The 14,503-nt window shown below is 60.9% G+C and overlaps 1 protein-coding gene across 1 annotated transcript; it reads left to right on the top strand.

Moving 5' to 3' along the window:
* The first annotated feature begins 682 nt into the window (after positions 1–682).
* LRPAP1 (LDL receptor related protein associated protein 1) lies at positions 683–14,186 on the top strand. Its single transcript, XM_022554850.3, has 8 exons — positions 683–938; positions 5,248–5,392; positions 7,028–7,152; positions 7,462–7,582; positions 7,904–8,062; positions 9,334–9,416; positions 10,590–10,766; positions 13,719–14,186. The coding sequence occupies exons 1-8, from the start codon at positions 729–731 to the stop codon at positions 13,779–13,781; spliced, it is 1,083 nt and encodes a 360-aa protein (XP_022410558.1). The 5' UTR covers positions 683–728; the 3' UTR covers positions 13,782–14,186.
* The last annotated feature ends 317 nt before the right edge of the window (positions 14,187–14,503 follow it).

The raw sequence follows: 14,503 nt of genomic DNA, 5'->3' as shown, positions 1-14,503 counted from the left end.
CGTTCAGTTTTGCTCGATTTACGAAACAGCAGGTGGGAAGAAAGGAAACAGGTACACAAGTATCTCTAATACAAAACAAGTGCATGGAAGATAAGCGGGATGCAGTTCAAGGACAAGTGTTGGGGTGCCAGCGCTCCCTGGGTCACGGGGAAAGCTTCGGGGGGACGGGAGCGAGAAGGCTGTTTTCCTCTGACAAGTGAAGGAGTGGGCTGGGTGGGTCTAGGGTTCCTGACACAGACACTGACGCTGGAGTGCCGAGCAGAGGCCACCATAATGACAAGGAAGGCTCAAGACCAAGGCAGATGACACAGAAACAATCTAAGGTGCGGCAGACACGCTCCCGATTTCTGAACTGTTTACTCTTTCTACGGAGTCGAAGGGAAAGGGCGCTCCGGTCAATCCGGGCTGCGGGGTCGGGGCTCTTTTCTCCACCAAGCCCCTAGCAACCCCGCAATCCCAGCTAGGGCAGCCCTAGCCGCAGTTGGCGGCTCCCGTTGTCACGAGGCCGCGGCGTGGTTGCCTAGGAAACGCCCGCGTGCCTCCGCAGGGCTCCCCGGGCCTTGTAGTCCGCCGGCCGCCTCTCTTGGACCGGCCACAAGGGGAGAGACTACAACTCCCAGGAGGCAGCGCGGCGGGTCCTGGGGGCGGGTCGGGTCCTGGTGGGCGGGTCCGGCCTAGGGCCTTTTCCCTCTCGCAGCCCTTAGGGTCTCCGCGCCTGGAGGAGGAAGATGGCGTCTGGGAGGGCTCGAACCTGCTTGCGGGAGCTCCGGCCGCCGCCGCTGCTACTGTTGCTGCTGCTCCTTGGGCCGTGGCAGGCGGCGGGCCACGGCGGCAAGTACTCGCGGGAGAAGAATGAGCCCGAGCCTTCTTCGAAGCGCGAGCCCGGGGGGGAGTTCCGCATGGAGAAGCTGAACCAGCTGTGGGAGAAGGCCCAGCGGGTGAGCGGCGGCCGGGCCCCTCTACCTCGGGGGTCCGCGGGGCCGGGGCTTTCTCTAGTTTCGGGGGTCCGTGGGGCAGGGGCTTCCTTTAATCCTGGGATTGGCGGAGCCCGGGCCGGGGTCTCTTCTAATCCTGGGGTCCCCGGGGCCCGGGTCTCCTCTAACTTTGGGAGCCTTCCTTGAGCCTTTGACAGCCTCACACCCGCCCGCAGAGGTAGGTGTGGGTACCGCTTGCCTTGCGCCTCCGGAAAGAGGGACCCTGGCCTGGTGATGACAGGCGAAGACTTGGGAGGCCTTGGTGCCTGGGCAGAAGGGCCGCCCCGCCAGTTTGAACTGGCAGCTTTGCAGCTGAGGCCGAGATCCCTCCCTGCAGGCAGACCCAGGTCTCCTGCCTTGCACGTTTTTGCCTTTTCTCCTACGTTGTATTTCTCTGCATGGAGAAACAAGAAAAACAGGTGACGCTGAGCACGGAGACAAGCCCAAGGACAGCGGAAATCCTAGAAGCAAAAGCCAGTTCTTGTTAAATCGGGTGAGGGGATATGGTGAGGTGAGAGGAGAACACCCGAAACTTAAGACGCTGGTGAACTAAATCTAAATCCACCTGTCCTCATTTTAGAGAAGAAAGCAAGAAAGCCCAGAGGGCAAAGGGCGCCTCCAAGGTCACTCCGCCTGGGGGTAGAATTGGGACTACAGCTTGCTGCTTGGGGTGTGACCTGGACCCCGTGGCCTCCTCCTTAGCATAGCGGCCCCTCCTTTGTTGGGTGGGGTTTGTTTTTAGTGAAATGGGTATTTACAAACTTCCCCCAACCCTCTGGGCCACAGCGTCTTCATGAGATCCAGGCTTCCACTTTTAAGCATTCCTGAGTCCTTGAGGAGAGTAAAACGAAGTAAGGACTGAGTTTTGGAAGAGAGGGGAAAACGGCGGGAAGGAAGGGCGGAGGGAGGGGTAAGGGCTGGGGAAGGGATGTGGCAGGGGGACTGCAGGGCAGGCAGGGGCGGGTGGATGCCCCCAGGCCCAGCGCTGTTCCCAGACCAGTGGCCCTGAGGATCCTGCTGGGGGCCCAGCTGTCAGGGCCCACTGTGTGTGTGCAGCCTTCCCAGGTAAGAGAGAGCACTCTGGGCTGGAGAAGCAGGGGGGGCTTCCTGGAGGAAGGGGACCTTGTGTCCAGGAACCTACCCTGAGCCCTTCTGCTTGCAGGGCTGTCCTGGTCAGCCCCGCCTTGTCCGTCCAGATGCTGCTTTGCATCTGCCCAGCCTGGGCAGCCTCTTCACACCTGGCTGTCACCTGCTCTCGAGCTGCACCTGCCTGAACCGCCCCCCCGCCCCCGTGCTCAGTTCACTGCTGACCTGGGCAGCCTCAGGTCACATCTGTCCGAGAGAGTCTGAATCGGTTCTGCAGGAACCCCAACCCTGGCCCAGCCTTGGACGGATGGGCCTTGGACTGGATGACCTTTCCGGGCCCCTTGGCCCTGAATTCTACAATTGCACGTACAAGTCTCTTCTGCTGAACGAAATGTGCAGACCTTCCAGGGTGGGGTCCATGCCTGTTGGCATTTTCCGGGTCCCTCCTCACATCCGGACGCCTCACGTGGGTAGGCAGACCCACAGAATACAAGCTGGCCTGTCCCGGGCTCTCGACGCTGAGAAGCTTCAAGGGCAGCGGCGGAGCTGGTCCCGGGTGGCGAGCTGTGCAGTCCTCCCGGTGCCGGGCTGGGGTGGGCACTGCCGCTGCTCAGAGCCGGTGCCCAGGGCGGTGTGGGGCACCCGGCACACCTGTGCCAGGGTTCTCAGCCTTGGATAATTTGCTCTCTGGAAACATCAAGTGTTTCTTTGTTTTCTAAACGTGAAACGATCTCATAGCATGTCGTGCCTAGTGTGCACCCGGGGTGAGGGAGAGGAGCCTGATGAAGGCTCGCCCTCTCTTTCCAGCCCACCTTCTACGGGGGTGGGGGCAAGTCCCGCCGTGGTAGGGGCCTCCCCGCCGTGAGGCCAGACCAGGGAACTGCTGGTGTTGCTTCATCACAGCCCAGCACCTTCAGTCTTGACTTGCTGTGAAACTGCAGTGCCTTTAGATCCAGGCGCTTTAGAAGAGCTGTGGGCCAGATGGCAGGTACAGGGTTACTTCCAGAGCCCTGTGGGTCTTGTGACCTCTCCCGGGGTGTTGCAAGGCTCCTGAGCAGGGAGGGGCCGGAGCCATCCTTGGAGCTTTGGGGGGTGGGTGAAGCCGTGGGAAGTCGTCCCGAGGGGTGCCCCTGTGGAGATGTCTGGTTGGCGTCTCCCTCCCGGGGTTGCCGCGCACGCGCGTGCATGCGTGTGTGTGTGTGTGTGTGTGTGTGTGTGTGAGTGATAAGAACTTAAGGTAGATCTACCCTCTTAGCGAATTTTTAAATAATAAGTATGCAGTGTAAATAGTGGAGGGTGTTGCGCCGTGCAGTGAGCCTCGGGACTTGCATAACTGCCTTTGTGCCCTTTGACCCGCACCTTGCAGCCCCTCTTGGCTGTTGTGACTAGTGCTGCAGTGAGCATGGGACCCCAGATCTTTCTTCAAGGTCCTGATTTCAGTTCCTTCAGATAAATACCCAGAGTGGGCTTTGCTGGATCACAGTGTATATTGATGGTTCTCGTCTTCATTTTTGAGGAACCCCTGTGCTGTTCTCCACAGTGGCCGTGCCGATTTTGCATTCCCACCAGCAGTGCACGAGGGTTCCCTTTTCTCATCCTCACCAACAGTTGTTGCTTTCTGTTTGTTTCCCATAGTAACCGTCCTCATGGGTGTGAGGCGGTACGTCACTGGGGTTGGATTTGCGTTTCCCCGATGAGTGGAGATGTGGAGCATCTTTCCATGTGCCTGTCAGCCATTTGTATGTTGTGTTTGGAGCAGTATTTATTCAAGGTCTTCACCTGTGTTTTAAAAAATCAGGTCATTACTTCTATTCAACGTAGTTGTGGAAGTTCTAGTCAGAACAGCTAGGGAAGAAAAAAGAAATAAAAATCATCCAAATCAGAAAGGAGGAGGTAAAAGTGTCTGTTTGCAGGTGATGTGATCTTATGCAGAAAACCCTAAAGACTTCACGAGATAACTTAGATCTAGTTAACAAAGTCACCGCGGCTACAGGATACGGAATCAACATACAAGCCTGGGTTGCATTTCTGTACACCAACGTCAAACTCTCTGAAAAGGAAATTAACGAAACAGTCCCATTTACAGTAGCAGCAGAAATGATAAAGTACCCAGTGACATTTCGCCATGTGTCCTGGGCCAGTTCTTAACCTCCCTGGGCCTCAGTTTACCCGAGCAGCCTGCAGGGTGTTTGTGAAAGTTGCAGAGGCAGTGGAGAAGGTGCCGGGCTCGTGAGGCCCCTGGCTGAGAGCAGCTCCGTGGAGGGCGCTGTGCGCACCCTGAGCCTTGGGCCGAGGGTGTCCGGGATGCGGGCCCAGCGGCGATGAGCGGCTTCCTCCCGCCCAGCTGCTTGTCTCGTGGCTGTAGGTGATTTACTCCGCTGTAATATTTGACAGAGGCTGCTTTGCATTTGGAGTCTATTAACCAGTTGTTTTCATGTGAGCCATTAACATTTAACTTCAAGTTAAGGAGGTTAGAAGGGTCTGGAGAGTGGCCTTTTTTGCCTGGGCTCCGTGCCTGCTGTTGGGGGCACCACTGTCACCCGGGGCATCTCCAGCCCTGAGCCTGCGGGCCTCCACGTTTCAGAGGAAGGCTGGCACCAGATCACGACTCACCCTTGTGAGACGCAGAGCCTCGGACGCTGCTGGGCACCAGTCTGCAGCTCGGGGCTCCGGCCCGGACATTGGCGCCCGGGGAGGTGGACAGCCAGGAAGGCGTGCAGGGGTCAGGTCCCAGCGCCCTCGCCCACTGTCCTGTCATCTGTGGGGAGCGCCTGCCTGGGGTGGCACAGCCATCCGGGGAGCCGATGCGCCCAAGGGCTACCTGGGGGGAGCCCCGCACTCGCAGCCTCCCCAGGGCCCCGGCTGGGAACGTGAGGCGTCCTGCGACAGGAGCCCCTGGGCCACCAGCTCCTGCACACTCAGGCTGCTAGTGGCGGGCGTCTCCCCGGGGACCTGGGATCTGACAGGCTGGAGAGCGGCCTCGGGGTGGAAGGGCCGGTGGTTTTCAGGCTGCGGGCAGAGGTCCCTTTGAGGCTCTCGTGCGGGGGCACGTGCGGGATTTTGGCCGCCTGGGACCCCGGCACGGTCTCCCCGTCGCTGGCGCCTGCTCTCCGAGGTCAGCGTCTCCCAGGCTGTCGCTGGTCCTTGTGCACTTGGGGGTCACATGTCCTCTCTTCTCCCCCCGTAGCTTGATCTACCTCCTTTAAAGTTGTCCGAGCTCCATGCTGACCTGAAGATACAAGAACGGGACGAGTTCAAGTGGAAGAAATTGAAGGCTGAAGGCCTGGATGAAGACGGAGAGAAAGAGGCGAAGCTCGCCCGCGGGCTCAGTGGTACGTCTCTTCTCAGCCCAGGGGCAGCGGTCGCCCAGGCTCGGGCCCCAGCTTCTTACTCTGACTTGGTTTGAGTAAGAGTCAGGGCTGTCCTCGTGAGCCTGGCCCTGGCAAGGTGACCCTCAGCCGTGGGCAGGCACAGCTGCCGGGCTGTCCTGTGCAGGCTCTTGGCACGTGGGAGGGAGGGCCAGGGCGAGGACGTCTGGCCGCGTTAGCGCACGAGCAACCAGGGCTGCTTGGTCCAGGGAGGCGGCTGGGATGGCCAGATGCCCACGGTCACCTGCACGAGGAAGCAGGGATGTTCCCAGGGTCTGGCCGTGTGAAGAGCACTGCCCCCGCCAGTCGGAGCCTTGTGGCCCCTGTGGCCCACCCTGCATCTAGGGCTCCCAGTGCATCCAGGTGGCCCGGGGCTGGGAGATGGAGGAGGGTGGGGGGCAGGGAGAGGCAGCCGGTGGTCAGCCCCCTGCCCCTGATGCCCGCACCGCAGGCTGGACACCAGGAACACACACTCTTCACAGCTTACTCTCAAGGCTTCCAGTGGGTTGAGCTTCTGGGCAGGGTGAGTTCTGAGGCACAGCCAGTGTAGACAGGGAAGTGAAGCCCCAGGAGGTGTGGTCAGGCTGAGCGGGGTGCTCCCTGGGCTGGCTCAGCTGAGGGTGGGCCCCCGTGGGGACCACTTGTGTCCAGCGCTTGTCAGAGGAGGTGCTGGGGGTCAGGGGTCAGGTGGGCCACTGCTTGGATGAGGACCTCAGGGATGGATCACAGGGGAAAGGGAAGCCCGGATCCAGAGAGGCCCGGGTGAGGCCTGGAAGGGACAATGGGGACTGTCTGCAGATGGGAGGAAGGACGCCCGGTCCTTCAGAGCAGGGAGGGTGGGGCAGGCCCACTCCCAACTCAGGAGGTAGGTGTGGGGCGCGAGGAGATGCTGGGAGGGGCGTCCTCCAGGGCAGACCCAGCAGCCCGGCCCCGCTGAGGAGCGCTCCTTCCGGGTCCACTAGGCATCCGCCGCATCACGTTGGTGACGATGGTGCTGAGACGCAGGCCCCCGTCTGGCGCAGAGGCTATGGGCGGCACTGTGTCCTGGGCGCTACTGACAGACGACACCTGGTCGCTGTCCCACGGTGACTGGCCAGCAGCAAGCTGGAGCCAGTGTCCCCTCCCGGCTACCGCTGTTAACTTTTCACCGGAAGCTGCCGACTCTGAGGTTTCTCCTTGTAGAAAATCTTTTCTGCAAATAAAAATATGACTTAGGCCGTGGCAGAGCTTCCCCTGGCCACCGCCCCGTCCATTCTGTGGACCGTCGTCCTCTCCCACCCTCGCTGGAGTTCACCCCACGACACAAACGGGCTGCAGGTTTTGGTTTTGCAAACCTGTGAAGCTGGTCCTAAAGGCAGTCCCGGGGATGCTGAGCCCGTCCTGCCGCCACGCTCTCCCCCGCGGGTCAGGACAGAGGGATCGGCCGGAAGCGCGCGGCCCCAAGGCCGCCAGTGTGCGCGGAGGCGTTGCTGGAGGAGGATCCCCGGGTTTGTTCACGCTCCTTCCGCTGGGTCCCAAGTGGGCAGGAGAGCTGGGCGGGCGGTGGAGGGGCGACCCCCAGACCACAGCCTCGAGCCCCTCCCTCCCGTGCCCTCCTAGTCATCCTGGCCAAGTACGGTCTGGACGGGAGGAAGGACGCCCGGGCCGTGAGCAGCAACTCCATCAGCCACGGCCCCACCGACCACAGCCTGGAGGACCCCCGGCTGGAGAAGCTGTGGCACAAGGTACCCTCGCACTGCCGTCCGCCCTGGAGGCGTCAGGCCTTGGCTTTTGGTTTTCTGCCCCTGCGTCCCCTAGCGAAGGGGGGTGAAGGCCGAGAGCTGGGCCTGAGTACTCCACCTGGGAGCAAGGGTCCTGCCTGGCCTGCGGGAGTGATCCACAGGGGCACCCGTGTAACTAACCCCAGGTGGGCATGGCGGGCAGGGTGCACCCCGAGGTGTGGACAGGTGGGCTCGGCCTATGGGGGGACCCCGAGGCGTGGACAGGTGAGCACAGCCCATGGGGATGTTCACTGGAGGTGGCTTTCCTTCCAGGCGAAGACCTCTGGGAAGTTCTCCAGTGAAGAACTGGACAAGCTGTGGCGGGAGCTCCAGCATCACAAAGAGAAGGTCCACGAGTACAACGTCCTGCTGGAGACCCTGAGCAGGACCGAAGGTGCCCCCGCAGGCGGCCCTGGCTCCAGAACGTTCCAGAACAGAGCTGCTGGGGGGTTGGGGGCAGTGCCGTGCTGTCAGGCCTCCCTGCTTTCCGAGCAGGAATCTCGGCGTTTAGGAGCCCGTCGGGATGCCCATGCACGTCTGTGAGCGTGGGTTCAGATGAACCCGTTCTGCGGTGACACGGGCCACCTCTCCTGTCACCGCCGGCCTGACTTCAGGGGGACTTGTAGGGGGCTCGGGACGCGCCGTGAGAGAGTCAGCGGGGGTGGGGCTGCGGTGGCTTCATGACATCTAGACCTCCTGTCTCTGGCTTCCACAGAAATCCACGAAAATGTCATCAGCCCCATTGACGTGAGCCGCGTCAAGGAGGACGCGCTGCAGGTGGGCCACGCCGAGCTGAAGGACAAGCTGCGGGACATCAGCCAGGGCTTCGACCGCCTGCGGAGAGTCAGCCACCAGGGCTACGGCGACCAGGCCGGTGAGCCCTGCGCCCTGTGCCCCGCTGCCCGGCGGCCCGGGAGACGGCAGCAGAGCCCCTCCAGCCCCTCCGCTCCCAGGGCCACACCTGGGCTCCTTTCTCTCTCCTGGAAGGTGCACGCACCTTTATTTCTAGCCTCACGGCGTCCTTTAACCCTCACGGTGGCCCCCTGCCCCGCCTATTGGGATGGGTGTGCAGACAGCTCGCTGCTCGGGCCGAGGCCAGAGCTCCTCGCTGGGTGCCGCCCCCTGGAGGATGGCCTGGGCCTCTGCGCGCGTCTCCCGCGGGAGCCCGCGGCTCATGCGTGGTGCGGGCTTGCCAGAAGTCGGCCAGGTGCTCTTTGTACCGTCTTCTGTCACCTGTCCGTTCCTTCTCCGGCCTGTTCCCTGAGCACTGGCCACATGGCGGGTGCTGCTGTCGACACGGGGTGCGTGCAGTGGGGACGCGAGGTGGGCTCCCTGCTCCTCTGCGTGGCCCGGGTGCCCCGGGGCACGACTCTGCCCTGCTGGGCTCGCCCGTCTGCCATGGAGAGGGGACCAGACCACCGTGTGGACCCGCTGTGCTGATCTGCTCAACTGCCATGGAGCAGGGACCCCAAGGGCCTGGCCGTGCAGAGGAGTGGGGCAACTGAGGCTGTGCCTCGGCCCCTCCGCTCCTGGGGCTGCATCCAGCCGGACCCTGCTGCTGGCCTGCCGAGTCCTGCCAGCAGCGCTCCAGGGCCCCGGGCAGCAGGGAGGGTCCGCCGGTGGGGAGGTGAGACAGCTGGTGAGATGACTGCCGGGCGGGCCGCCGTGGCCACTTGCTCCCAGCCGCCTCCAGCCGTGGGAGGGAGGTGGGTGACAAGCCTGCACCGTTGCCACGTGCTCTCGGGAGTGGTGGCTGAAGTCACAGGGTTCCTTCCATTGGGTTTACTTCGCTTCAGAGCTACAGGGACAGGCAGCACCTGAGCCTCAGCCCGGAAATGTGGGTAGGGGGACCCACAGTCTGAACCTCACCCCCCACCCCCCGAGCACTCCTGCTTGCTCGCGCAAGGGCTTCTGCACCCGGGCAGCAGCGGCTTGACCAGGGGCTGGTGAGGGCATCGCCGAGGCCCCACCCAGCGGGTCCCGGGAACCGCAGACTGAACGTGTGTGGAAGGTGCGCTCGGTCGGCTTCCAGAGGACGCTTGCACTGTGCACAAGCACCGTGCACTGTGCAGGTGGCCTGCGTGGCCCTGCGCATCCCGGGCTGCCGCCGTGCAGGTCACCGAGCCTGCCTTTGCTCCTTCACAGGGTTCGAGGAGCCTCGGGTGCTGGACCTGTGGGACATGGCCCAGTCAGCCAACTTCACCGAGAAGGAGCTGGAGGCCTTCCGGGTAGGGACGGCCTCTCGGCCACGGGGTGTGGCGGCGTCTCTCCCAGCGGACTTTCTGATAATGTGGGGAAGGCCCTCTTCTTTAGTCCTAGCAGATCAGCGTTTTCACGGGAACGTTCTCTCTCCTTGCTGTCTGCGTCCCTCCGCTGCCCCGGTTGGCGGCCCATGTGGGGCGAAGCTGGCCTCCAGTGAACAGAGTGGCTTCAGGGCATCTGCTTAGCTTTGGGTGCACTGGGCACGAGCTGGGGCTTGTGGAATGAGCGGATTGACAGGGGTTTGGAGGGGGAGCCAGTAGGACCCTGCAGGGCCGCAGTGCTCGGCCCGGAGGGAGGAAGGGTCTTTGGGTCACCTGGGCCTCCAGGTGGGTTCTGCTGTGGCAAAGCTGCCACAGGGCAGGGGGTCAGGGATCAAGGAAGGGCACAGGCCCATGGGCGTGAAGCTTCCGTCTCCTTGGACAGGAGTGCAGGGAGAGGGGAGGCTGCCCGGGGCCTGGGGAGTTAGGATCGCTGACACATTCAGCAGGCATCTTGATGTGGGCCTGGAGGCACCCCTGGGGGACGCTGGGGGAGTGTAGGGGTCGGGCCTGGAGGCCCACCTGCGCTGGGGTGGGGGGAGCCTGGAGGCCTGGAGGGTGGAGAGGACGGGGGACAGTGCAGGGCTCAGGTGCCACATGTCAGGCTGGATATGGGGTCAGGGCCAGAGGGGACCAGATGCTTGGCAGGTGCCATTTACCTAGAGGGTGAGGGGTCCCTGGGAGTGGGGAGGGAGCGCATAGGGTTGCGACCCTTGGCCCCTGAAGGCCATCAGGTTTTGGTGGGTCCCTTTAGAGAGAAGGGCTGCTCACCTGATTTCCATGTGTGCTGCTTCATGATGGCACGGCAGCCAGGAGGGTGGAGCCTGCCGTCCCGCTCGGCCCCCAGAGCTACCCTGGGCGGGCTGCACGGGGAATGGGCGCAGGGTGTGCAGCCTTCAGAGCGGGGGAGCCCCGGCCCTGGCCTGCCTCCTTTGTGCCTTTTGCACAGGGATGTGTTATCTATTCAAAAATAAACGAAACTTAAGCGTGCAGCCACCTGCCCTGGGTGGTCTCCTGAAGCAGCCGTGAAATTCCATCAGGGACCCTAGGGTGGTAGTAAGAGCGTGTTGGGGTAATTCAGTTGTTTCAACACGATTCTAGGAAGAGCTTAAGCACTTTGAAGCCAAAATTGAAAAGCATAACCACTACCAGAAGCAGCTGGAACTTTCTCATCAGAAACTGAAACACGTGGAGAGCTTAGGAGACCGGGGGCACGCCAGCCGGAACAGGGAACGGTACGCCGCGCTGGAGGAGAAGACCAAGGAGCTGGGCTACAAGGTGCGTGTGCGGCCGCCGGCCAGGCCTCCGCGGGAGCGGGCACGTGACAGTTCCGTCAGCGCCGGCCCCCCGGCCGCCCCTCCCTGGGCCTCAGCCCCCCCCTCTGCAGAGGGGACGGGATTGTCTCACCCTCGCGGAGCTTGGTGGGAGCAACCACACAGCTGCTCCTGCTGGGGGACTGCGCAGCCCTGAAGGGGTTCAGCTGCCGGGGGTGGGGGGACAGGGACTGCCCAGGCCTCCCCACCCCCACCTGCCTCTGGGTCTGTTTAGGGCCGGGCTCTGAACCAGGTGAGCAGGGAAGAGGCGCACACGCGCGAGGCGGGTGGGCGGGCAGCCAGGGCTGGAGCCGGGCCTTTCCAGCCGCACCACTGGCATCCTGGCCCCCAAACATGTGGCCTGACACTGGCTCTGAAGGTCCTGCGCTCCTGCGAGCTGCCCACGTGGCTTTGGAGGCTCCTGAGCGGACGCGGGAGCCAGCGGTTTCCCAAGCGTTCGGCCTGGGGCGCAAGGAGACCATACTTGGCTCCAGAGTAGCGGCAGGGGTCCCATGCAGGGCACTCACGTGCGGCTCAGTGGGGCTTGCAAGTACCCTAAATGGGGGCACTGGCTCCGTTATGGGGTGACGTGTGAACGCCAGACAATGCTCAGGTGTGCAGGACATCGAGACTGAAGCACCAGCAGGGCCGCTGCCCGCCCTCCCCTGGTCATTCGTGGTGAACCCACAAATCCAGGCACTTTCCAGCCATTAAGACGTGAGGGCCTGTCTGCAGCAGAGCCTCTGGTTCAGGTTAAGAGAAAAGGAGGGGCGGGTGGTGTGGACCCTCTGCAGAGCCAGCAGCACGAGCGTGGTACATCGCCACAGACGCCCAGGAAATTCAAAACAGAGGAGCTGGGCCCTGGAGGGAACCTCCTTTGTGCCTTTTGCGCAGGGATGTGTTATCTATTCAAAAATAAGTGAAACTGGGCTTCCCTGGTGGCACAGTGGTTGAGAGTCCGCCTGCCAATGCAGGGGACATGGGTTAGTGCCCCAGTCCGGGAAGATCCCACATGCCGTGGAGCGGCTGAGCCTGCGCGTCCAGAGCCTGTGCTCTGCAACGGGAGAGGCCACAACACTGAGAGGCCCGCATACCACAAAAAATAAATAAATAAAATAAACGAAACAAAAAGTGAAAGAAGACCAAAGTACCGAGAAGGAAGGGAGCATGTGGATTCTTTCCTGTGTTTGGCAGAGCCGAGCAGGGCGAAGCCAGGCACCCCTCGTGGGGCGTCCACCTGCAGATCACACCGTGGCGGACTGCACAGCGGGGATGAAGAGGGAACTGGGGTTCCTGGCTTCCCCGACCGTGGAGAAGGGGCTCTGACGCGCTGTGAGCACCGGGGCTGCTGGAGGAGACCTCCCCAGGTCCCCGCCCGGCCCGGGCTCCTGCGCGGGAGGCCGGCAGCACCAGCCCACGGGGCTCTGTGAACTAGGAACAGAAAGAGCAGAGCCCAGGCCCTCGGGCTGCCGCGGCGGCACCCACCATCATGTGACAAGGACAAGCTGGCAGGAGCCGCGGACGAGTCAGGGTCTTCATTTGCTGCTTTTGAAATGACGTACCGTAGGCAGCCCGCCACGACAGGCCCCTCAGCCCACGGGGTCACCCCCAGAGCGTGAAGCTCTGGTGACCGGAGGGGACCGTGGTGCTGGGCACTGTAGGACATCTCCTACGTGAGCCCCGTACGTGTGCTGCCGGCAGGAGCCTCGCCTCAGACCTAGAGGTGTGCAGACTGAAAGTGAGCGGGTGGAGAAAGGTATTCCACACAAATGGGAATCAAAGCCAGGACAGCAGCACTCACACCAGACAGAACAGACTTGAAAACAAAGACTAACAGGAGACACAGGTAGACATTACATAATGGGATCAATCCAAGAAGATGACGTAACAATTGTTTAAATGCACCCAACATAGGAGCAACTATGACCAGGCATAAAGGGAGACATTGACAGTAACAATAATAGTGGGGGACTTTGCCACCCCCCCTTACATCAGTGGACAGGTCATCCGGACAGAAGGTCAGTAAGGAAACACAGGCCTTAAGCGACGCATTAGACCAGATGAACGCTGTAGATACCTATAGAGCATTCCATCGAAAAGCAGAATACACGTCCTTCTCAAGTGCATACAGGACATTCTCCAGGACAGATCACATGCTGGGCCACAGAACAAGCCTCAGTAAATATAAGAAAATCATATGAAGCATTTTTTCCAACACAAGAGATTGAGACTAGAAATAAACTACAAGAAAAAAGAAACTCCAGAAAACACAAGCACATAGAGGCTAAACAGTATGCTACTCAACAATCAGTGGGTCGCTGAAGAAATGAAAGAAATTTTAAAATACCTGAAGACAAGCAAAAAGACAACTTTCCCCAACCTAGAGGACAGAGCAAAAAAAGAGGGAAGTTTATTGCAATGCGGATCTACGTCAGGAAGTAAGAATCTCGAATAAACAACCTAACCTTACAGTTGAATTAGAAAAAGAACAGACAAAACCCAAAGTTAGTAGAAGGAAAGGAATCAGGAGGATCAGAACAGAAATAAAGACAAAAAAAAAAATAGAAAAGATCAATGAAATTAGGAGCTGGTTCTTTGGAAAGATAAACAAAACTGATAAACCTTTATCTGGACTCATCAAGAAGCAAACGAGAATGGGCCCAAATCAACGAAAGCGGAAACGAGGACGAGGGGGTGGAGGGCGGGAGCAGCGCTGTTCCTCGCTCCTCGCTGTTCCTGATGTGCCTTGGGGGCTGTTTGTGGCTAACGAGCTGCCTTTATGATTTATTTATGATCAGCTCTAGATGGGTGGGTACTTGGACAGCAGGATCACCCAGCTGAAAGTTTTCGGCGACAGGCTGCGTGTCTCGGGTCATGAGCAGATCTGCTGACTGGTTCACCTGTGCTGTCCCCGCAGGTAAAGAAGCATTTGCAGGACCTGTCCAGCCGCATCTACAGGGCTCGCCACAACGAGCTCTGAGGCCCCAGAGCCTGGCCGGCGGCACAGAGGAGGTGCCAGCTGCCTGGGGCTCCTGAAGACGGGCCTGGGTGCTCGGGTGGCTTGTCACCAGCAGAACCTCAGGGCGGGCGCGAGGGGCACGGGCCACGAGGGGCCTGAGAAGGAGGGATAATGCCGCCGGCCGGGAAGAGGAACCCCATGATCCCGCCCCGCCCACCCCTGGCTGGTGGCCCTGTGCCCTCAGCACAGCCAGCCGTCACCTCTGTTGAGAATGCAGTTCCCAGCTGCCCGTGGAGTGGTGGTCCCCTATGCTACACGGTCACAGTTTGCATCAAAATCTTAAAAATCTGCCACTGGAAATACTATGTACAGAAGTCCTTACAAATACATTGCAGTATTTAATTAAACTTTGAGGTCACTGAGGCGTCACTGGGTCCCATCTCACTGTGTCTGCTGGGTCAGGGGACTTAAGTCTCAGGTGAGCTGAGCGGCTCCAGGCCACCGTGCCAGCTCCAAGGCCCTTCTTCCACCCCTTCCCCCCCAACCTCTGTGGCATGAGATAGAGGAGGAGCTGGTGGGCTTGGCTGGGCTCTCCCTGGTCTGGCGCTGAAGTTATGGGGTAGAGACGGCAGGGCAGAGGGGATGGTGCCCTGGCCTCTGACCTGAGCTCCTGGCCCTGCAGGTCAGGGTTGGCAAGAGCCCGACAGCCCACGGGGCTCCATGTGCGGCGAGAGGGACCAGCT

Source organism: Delphinapterus leucas, chromosome 5 (assembly GCF_059928025.1).
Source record: "Delphinapterus leucas isolate spDelLeu-1000000601 "Yukka" chromosome 5, BTC_Dleu_Yukka2, whole genome shotgun sequence".
Classification (NCBI taxonomy): domain Eukaryota; kingdom Metazoa; phylum Chordata; class Mammalia; order Artiodactyla; family Monodontidae; genus Delphinapterus; species Delphinapterus leucas.
The sequence above is the reverse complement of the archived record's forward strand: the minus strand, read 5'-3'. Positions and strand labels throughout refer to the sequence as shown.